Source organism: Gavialis gangeticus, unplaced genomic scaffold (assembly GCF_001723915.1).
Source record: "Gavialis gangeticus isolate Ggan-Ray unplaced genomic scaffold, GavGan_comp1, whole genome shotgun sequence".
In the NCBI taxonomy this organism is placed as follows: domain Eukaryota; kingdom Metazoa; phylum Chordata; order Crocodylia; family Gavialidae; genus Gavialis; species Gavialis gangeticus.
In genome coordinates this window covers 16,492,856-16,501,053 of record NW_017729034.1, presented here as the reverse complement: position 1 = coordinate 16,501,053, position 8,198 = coordinate 16,492,856, and the positions used below count along the sequence as shown (strand labels likewise).

Sequence of the window (8,198 nt, the reverse complement as noted above, 5' to 3'; positions counted from 1 at the left end):
TGTGGGGGACAGAGGACCACAGGTCATGAATAGGGGCCCTAGCCAGGATTGGAGGACTGTGGGTCAGGAATAAGAGGCACCAGCAGGGCTGAGGGTGTGGGGGGCTCTAAGTTGGGAGTGAAGGGAACCAGCAGGAACAGGGGGCTGTGGGTCAGGAGTGAGAGGTACTGGCAGAGACAGGGGGCTGTGGGTCAGGAATGAGGAGCACCAGCACGGCTGAGGGGGTGGTTGGCTGAGGGTCAGGAGTGAGGGGCACTGGCATGGCCAGGGGGCTGCAAGTTGGGAGTGGGGGACACTGGCAAGGAATGGGGGTTGAGGGTCAGAAGTGAGGGGCACCAGCAGGGCCTGGGAGGTGGGGGCTTTGGGTTGGCAGTGAGGGGCACTGGCAGGGCTCAGGGGCTGCAGGTCAGGAGTGAGGGGCACAAGCAGGGCTGTGGGTTGGAAGTGGGGGTTAATGGCATGGGCAGGACACATACATATCAGGACTGCCCAGAGCCACAAAGCAGTGGGAGGTCAGCCACAACTGGACCTGTATCCTGGTGAGCAGAGGGGTCAGGAGCACTGATTTTCCATGATAAAAAAACCCAAAATCAAATGCCTAAATATATAGGTATTTAGAATTTATTTTATTATAATGATTGAGGCACTGGTAGGCTTCCAAATTGCTTTAAAATTGTAAATATATCAGGAAAACCTTGTGTTATACTGATACCTATATATATAGTGGCATTTCGTTTTAATTGCAGAAAAACACAGATTTTGAGGTTTTAATCAGAGAATTTGTGATTTTTAAACAGAGAAAACCAGAATTCCTGCTTATGACCTACTGCTGGAAGACCCAGCACATACATCCCTGTTGTAGTAAGTACATGAAATCCTCTTCAGTTTGCAGTGATTGGGAAGTTTAACTCTTTGAGTACTAGCAAGAGATATGGCCCTATGAGAAAACTATCCATGCTCCAAAAGAGATTTGTAACCCACTGTGTTATGCAAGGAGAGAAGACTTGGAGTCTTCCCATGCTGACAAATGGGTTTGGGGTATTCCTGGGAAGCAGATGGAAGAGAAGTTTAATCTTGGCTAGCCTCTTCTTTTCCTGGTAATAGGACTCCGTCCTCCTCCTCCCCCTTTACCCAGAACAAGGGTTCGTTCTTCCCCTTTCACTCCACCTAAATTTCATCCATCTGGCTAGTCCACCAATTTTTTTAGTAACAAAATAAGCCTGACTGGCTGGCAGAGCTAATTAGTCCCACCTTGGCATTTGGAGTACTGGTTTTCTTTGACTTCTGACTGGTTGTCTTGTTTCAGTGGGCGCTGGCTGTTTCGTTGGTCCTCTTTATCACTCAATAGTTTTGCTGCTTCTTTCTGTGCAAAGTCAGAGAGCTGCTCTGTATATTGCCCGTAGAGCTAGAGGAGCAGACAGTGTGAGAGAGGAGAGTTAAAAGGCAGTTACTATCTTGTTCACAGCAGACAGGTCCACAGAGAGACAGACAGATCCAATGAGAGTAATTTGTACAGACCCAAACATACTCAGAGAAGACAGAAACACAGAAAGATTCAGTCACTCACAGTTTGGCTGTCTGTCCTCCTATCCCTCTGGTGCTCAAATACTTAAGCTTAATATTCTTGGTTGTGGCCACTAATCCAATTCCTCTGGCTGCAGTCTATCACTTCTTGTTGGGGTACATAGTACAGCCAGTAACAGCTGGGGTTTACTTCCAAGAGCCATTGGCTGGGATATGGTTTGGCATAAACATTACTTATCCCCCATGACTGACCATCTCTTAAGCATACAGCATCTCTATCAACATTTGGCTGATTTCTGGCCCCATCCACAGCCTGTGTTTGTGCTGCAGATTCCCAATGGCTTTCGCCCCAGAAATGGACCAGAGGTTAATTGATAGGGAAAGGATATCTAGTGGGCTCATAGAATCACAGTGTGGAAGGGACCTCAAGGTTTATCTTATCCAAACCGCAGTCACCTCCCATCATCCCTAACGACTGGTAGTTTGAATTCCGTTATGAACTGATAACAAATCATCTTTTCTCTTTCTTTGAACTTAACAGTATCATTAACACCACATTTTGATGTGCAGCCCTGTTCTGAAAACCATCTCTAAATAAATGCTGTGATGGCACATCTACACGTGCCCCTGACTGCGCAGTTATTACTGTGCCGTCCCAGCAGCACACGGGTCGGTTCGACCCTACAGCACAGCAGCATTGGTGTCATGGTTCATCAGCAGACGTAGCATTTTGTGTAGGCATGCTCTATGTTCATCATCTCTCAGTGACTTCAGATCAAAGATATTTACTTTACAAGTAAGCTGGGTTTTTGGTTGTAACTGTGTGAGTCTAAGGACATAGGCAAGCAAGGTTCTTTGGGTAGATGTGGTATGTTTTATTAGAAAACAAAAGGTAGAGCAGGGAAGGGAGCCAAAGGTAAGCAAGGGAGACTCTACAGTAATAGTTTTCCAAGGTAGAAAAGTGGCTGTCTGTGAAAAAGTAAATACAGTAAAAGCGGAGTTATCCAGCACCTTACAAGCTGGCAAACTCTGTTAACCAGCATGCCGACTTGTAAGGGAAAAGTTAAACCGGAAGTGCCCACTGTGGCACTTCTGGTTTTGCAGAGCCCCCATGGCCCGGGGGAAAGCAGCCTGCACTGGTCCCCCCTCCCTGTCCCTTGGGGCCTACAGGGCCCGTGGGATGGGCAGCAATGTGGCAGGAGGGGCAGCAACACCCCAGACGTGGCGGGACAGAGGCGGCCTGAACAGGCAAAGACACCTGTTTGGGCCACTCAGTTAACTGGCATATTTTGTTATCCAGCACCCTCCATTCCTTGTGGGTGCTGGATAACAAAGCTTTTACTGTAGCTGGAAATTAGGAAGACAAAGAGTAGAAAAGGAGAGGGAGGGGAGGAAGTGGGGAAACAGAAAGGGTACAACATCAGGTCTGGCAGGTACCTAGTGAATCAGATGTCAAGCAGGTTGTAATGTGTCATAAATCCATTGTCTGTGTAACTCTTGCGGTGCAGTTCTAACCGCAGCCGTGTCCAGTTGTTCTGGCCCTGGGGTGCCAGGTAGCTCTACCCCTTGCTCAGCTCACATAGGAGTGACCAGAGGCTCCCTGAGAGGAAAGGCTCCCTTTACAATGGACAGACCTTGCAGACTCATAATTAACTGTTTACAGAATTTAATTATATACAGGAGATACTTGCTACATGCATACAAACTGTAAATAATGTCAAAAGTTTGAAACTCTCTATTTACGATGCCCAAGGATGAGTCTATACAAGAATAACAGTTGATAATTATTTACACCTATATTCAAACGCTGCGCCACCCGCTTCCCGCCGCTCTGCAGTGTTTGGCCGCTTGCCACTCCCCCCCGGTCTGCAGCGTTTGCCTACTCGCTACCACCCCCCCTCAGCCAGTGTGCCGTAAGGCGGGTGAGGCCATGTAAGTTTGCCGTGGGGTGAAAAAAGTTGGGAAACGCTGCTCTAGAGGCTTCCCAGGGCTGTGTCCCCACCCTAAGGAATTTGTTCGGCTCTCTCACAAACTCCTCATGCACGTCCTAGGGGTCTGCTCTCTCCTGCTTGACCCTTCAGGTGCTCCATTGGCCTCTGGCCTGCCCATGAGGGGTCCAGCGGGCTCCCGCAGGATGGGACACTGATGAAGGCTCTTCCCAGACCTTTTCACGCAGCGTGCCTCTCTCTCTCCATTATGGGAGCAGGGAGACACTCCAGTTTTAAGGGGAGCTGCCCAGCCAATCCCTGGGCTGGAATTTTCCCGGGCTCCCAAGCTGCTTTTTGAATCTTGCATCCCTTTGCTGGAGACAATCTGAACTAGAAATATGGTGCCCTTGTTGGGACAATCTCCCACAAGCGTTCAAGCAGAGCCCAATGTAGAACACTTGGAAGGTCAGTGCCCCTTAAACTGCCTGTTACATCTATATTGAGTCTACACAAAACCAGCAATCACCCTAAGCCAGGGGCTCCCAACCCCTGGGCCGTGGCCCAGTACTGGGTTGGCTGCCAGTCCACAGGAGGGTTGGCTGCTGGACTGGAAGTGACTGCAGACCGGCAAACTGAAGACTAGAAGTGACTAGCAGCCAACCCTTTTTTATACTGAGTATAAAAAAGGGTTGGCTGCCTGCCTGCAGTATGCCAGCCATGTCTGATCCGTGGTCTGCCGGTCTGTGGCCACGTCTGGTCTGTGATGACTTCTGGTCCACAGTTTGCAGCCAGACCTCAGCATAAAAAGGTTGGGAACCCCTGCCCTAAACACACCAAGAAAGCTGTACTTTACAGCCAAGCTCTCCAATTCCACCAAGTTTGCACCAAGAAGAATACCCATGATTGCCATCTCAGAAATCTCAAAAGAGCCTTCACCCAAAAAGGACACTCCTCCCTTGGGATAGATTGTGCTTTTGAAAGAGCCACCCAGATATCATGTGAAGATATGCTGCAGTACAAAAAGAAAATCCCCACAAATCGCATACCATGAGTTATGACCCTTCCCTGGAACTTACACAGAAAATGCTCAGTTACAACCCATACTAGAAGAAGACCCAAATCTTAAAGAGATCTTTCCAGAACCACCGATCCTAGCCTTTAAACAAGCACTGAACCTTGCTAACCTCATCACCAGAAGCAATTCCCTAAGACCCAAACCACCCCTAATGGAGTCAGACCATGCCAGGACAAGAAATGCAAAACCTGCCAACACATTACCACCCCCACAGTAACCACACCGCACAACAGAACCATTACCATTCCTGGGCCTCCAGAAAGGTTATATATATCTCATCTAGCACATGAAATGCCCTGATGGAAAATAAGTAGGAGAAACCAAACAACAACTGAGCACCAGAATGAATGCACACCAAAATGTATCAAAGACAAGATCACCCAGTTACCTGTGGGGACACACTTCTCACAGGACAATCACTCCCTCTCCAATCTCTCAGTTCTAATCCTCTAAGGGAACTTACAAAACACCTTTCATAGTCAAGCCTACGAACTTCACTTCATAAATCTACTGGATACAAAAAATCATGGACTCAATATAGACACTGGATTTATGACACATTACAACCTGCCTAACACCTGATTCACCAGATAATTGCCAGACCTGACCTTGTACCCTTTACTTCCCCTCCTTTTCTACCCTTTGTCTTCCTAATTTTCAGCTAGTTACCTTTTCATTTTCAGCCTCTTTTCCACCTTGGAAAACTACTACTGTAGAGTCTCCCTTACTTACCTTTGGCTTTTTTCCCCCTTGTGTCCCCACTCCCTTCCCTGCTCTACCTTTTGTTTTCCTAATTTCCTCCTATTTACATTCTCACTGGCATCCTGTCACACTTTTAGCTTCTTTCATTCCTTGGAGTCTCAGAACAGCAGAGACTTCATATGCCTGAAGAAGGATGATTGCGCCTGAAAGCTTACAAAAAAACTTTTTTCCAACTACTCAGTTGGTCTGCTAAAAGATATCACATCTACCCAAAGAACCTTGCCTTTACAAGGAAGGACATTTTTCCTAGCTGCCAACCCTACACATTCAGCCTGGGATCCTTCACAACAAATCATAAATAGTGCTGCTAAACCAATTATGACCTCACTGTTATCTGTGCATCTACATCATCTTTGAACTAAGCCCATATTTACACCTCTACAAGTTATAGTGGCATCACTCTAAATCTAATTTGCCCTGGAGGGCATAGGCAGTGGAAGAGGGGGGCTAACAGGGCTTCGCCCCCCACAAATGTGGGGCAGCAGTAGGGTCACAAGGCAGCCCTGCCACAGGCTTCCAGCAGCTGCAGCAGAGGTGGGGAGGGAGTAGGAGTAGGGCTGGAACTAGGGCAGGTCCTGCACAGCCGGTGGCACATGGGACTGAGCTGCAAGCGGTTTGTCCAGGGGGTGCAACACCCGCTGCTACGGGCACCCCAGGAGGCATGGGGGACATGTGCCCCCAGATCTGTGCAGGGCAGGGCAGGCTGCTCCTCACTATGGACTGGGGCCGGGGCTGCACTGGGCTCTTCCTGGCAGGAGTGGGCTGGACCAGGCTGTGCTTGGGGATGGTGGCAGTGGCACTGGGAGGGGGCTATAGGGAGGGGGGGCTGCAGCCACCCCAAAATTCACCTTAACTACCACTCCCAGTGCCACAGCTGCTTGCCCTGAGCACAGCCTGTCCCAGCTACACTGCCAGAAAGAGCCCAGCCCCAGCCTGCAGCAGCTGCCTGCCTTTGCCCCACATGCCGACCTGGGGCACATGTCTGCCCCCCATGACCTCCCAGGGTGCGCACAGCAGCAGGAGCCTGTGCTAGGCGCCTTCTGGATAAACCACTCGCAGCTTTGTCCTGCATCCTGCCCCAGATGTGCAGGGCAGGGCCTCAATCTATCCCTCACCCATGGACCTCCCCCCCAACAGACTTACCTGATAGGGGTGGGGTGCATGCGCACACACTCAGCCCCACCCCCAGATATTTTTTTCTCCCTCCACCTATGCTGGTGGGCCTCTACGAGAGTGATGACAAGCTAAATGGGAAGATCTAAGACCAAACCTTAATATGCAGAGGGAGTTTAAGAGACTGCTTTTAGAAAAAGGAAACAGCACATTTTGACTTTTTAACTAAGGATGTTTGATCTTGAATCACCAAAATGATAAATTCTGAGTCCCACAATGCCACATATACAGAGCCAATTGAGAGAAAAGCCAGATTTTGCCCCTGCCATTTTATATTCTATCCTTAGTGCCCCAGGAGGCTGCACAGTTCCTAGAATGTCTCTGAAATGTCTCAGTGTTTCTGCCTTGTCTCCCTACAACTATTGTGTTTGCATATCTTTTAACCTTTCTGCATAACCCTCAACATCTTTACTTTCTTTTTCTGAACTCTCTCAAGGTTATGCAGCCTACTCAAAATGTTATGCCTTCCATTGAAGCCACTCCCCCAAGATAGCTCTAAGCTGTACTTGTTAGAGCAAAACAGTTGCTTCCTTCATTTCCAGTCTCGCCTGTAGGGGTCTACTTAATTCATGGTTTCATGGTTTTCATGATCACCAGGAAATATTGCATTGGCTGCGACTTCCTGCAAAATCAACCTAACCCCCACTCCCCCCAAGCATATTATTCATATAATAAGCTGTTTTAGAATGTCCCAATGCTTACCACAATACAAAGACAATGTGACAATCACTGCAGCCATAGATCGTGTGATTGAGAGTTACTGTCTGATAGTGACGTAGACTAAGTGAAGGCACCAGTCAGTAAAGTGAAAATGTTTTGGTGCCATGTTTTAAGAAGTTAAATATAATGCTTCATCTTGAAGATGAGTGAAAAGAAATTAACTCTCCATGGAATTTGGTATTAAATTATATGGCAGATCTGCCAATCAGGGGTGAGGGGTGGAGCCACCAAGAAAAGCCCACAAAATTGGCTCTTCATGCTGCAACCAAGCTGTGAAAATTGTGTTGTCCCATGGTGAGTTAAGTAGACCTCTACTCATCTGACAAGTATGTTTTAGGACTGAAGACTTATGTATAGTCCCTATACTAACATTGCTGTCTCCACACCACTTCTGGGGGCTGAGCCTGGAGCAGGGGCAGAACTGGGACATTGAGAAGGTAAACTGCATAGCTGGCAGAGCCAGAGAGGAATGGGCCCTGCCAGCCTGTGGGCTTTAAGATGGCTGCAATCTGCCCTAGAGCAGGCACCCAGGCCTGGCAACACTCCTGGGCATTGTCCTTCAGAGAATACAGGGAAAGCATATATTATCATATTGCCAGTTCTACTTTCTTTTTTTCTGTTTTAAATTGAACAGTGTAATTTATTTTCAGGGAAGAGGAGTATTGTGTGGTGTGGGCAAGGTTCCCTCTAAGGTGCACACGTGTGCGGCCGTGCACAAGTAAAAGTCTGGCCGCACACCAATATTTTCAGGCCATGCACCCGCTGGGAGAGGAGCTGGGCTGCAGCGTGGGACACTTACTAAAGGTAAGCTCCTCCTCGAGGCAGAGGCAGAGGCAGGGGTCTGGCATGGACTCTGCCGGCTCTGGGGAACTGCTCCGCTCCCCCACATTGCCTCAGGGAGCAAGGAGGCACGTAGCTTCAGGGCTGGGGAGTGGAGCACTTCCCTGGAGCTGGCGGAGCCCGTGAAGCAGTTTCCCAGAGCTGGAAGAGCCTCACTCAGGGCAGGCAGCGACTCC

At 48.8% G+C, this 8,198-nt stretch overlaps 1 protein-coding gene across 1 annotated transcript in view; it reads right to left on the bottom strand.

The window, feature by feature from the left end:
• Positions 1-8,198, bottom strand: part of CLCN1 (chloride voltage-gated channel 1) — a 106,609-nt gene that overhangs the window by 73,357 nt on the left and 25,054 nt on the right. The window contains exon 2 of the mRNA XM_019526678.1: positions 1,252-1,405. Coding sequence (XP_019382223.1) covers positions 1,252-1,405 — 154 coding nt within the window. The remainder of the gene's footprint in view (positions 1-1,251; positions 1,406-8,198) is intronic.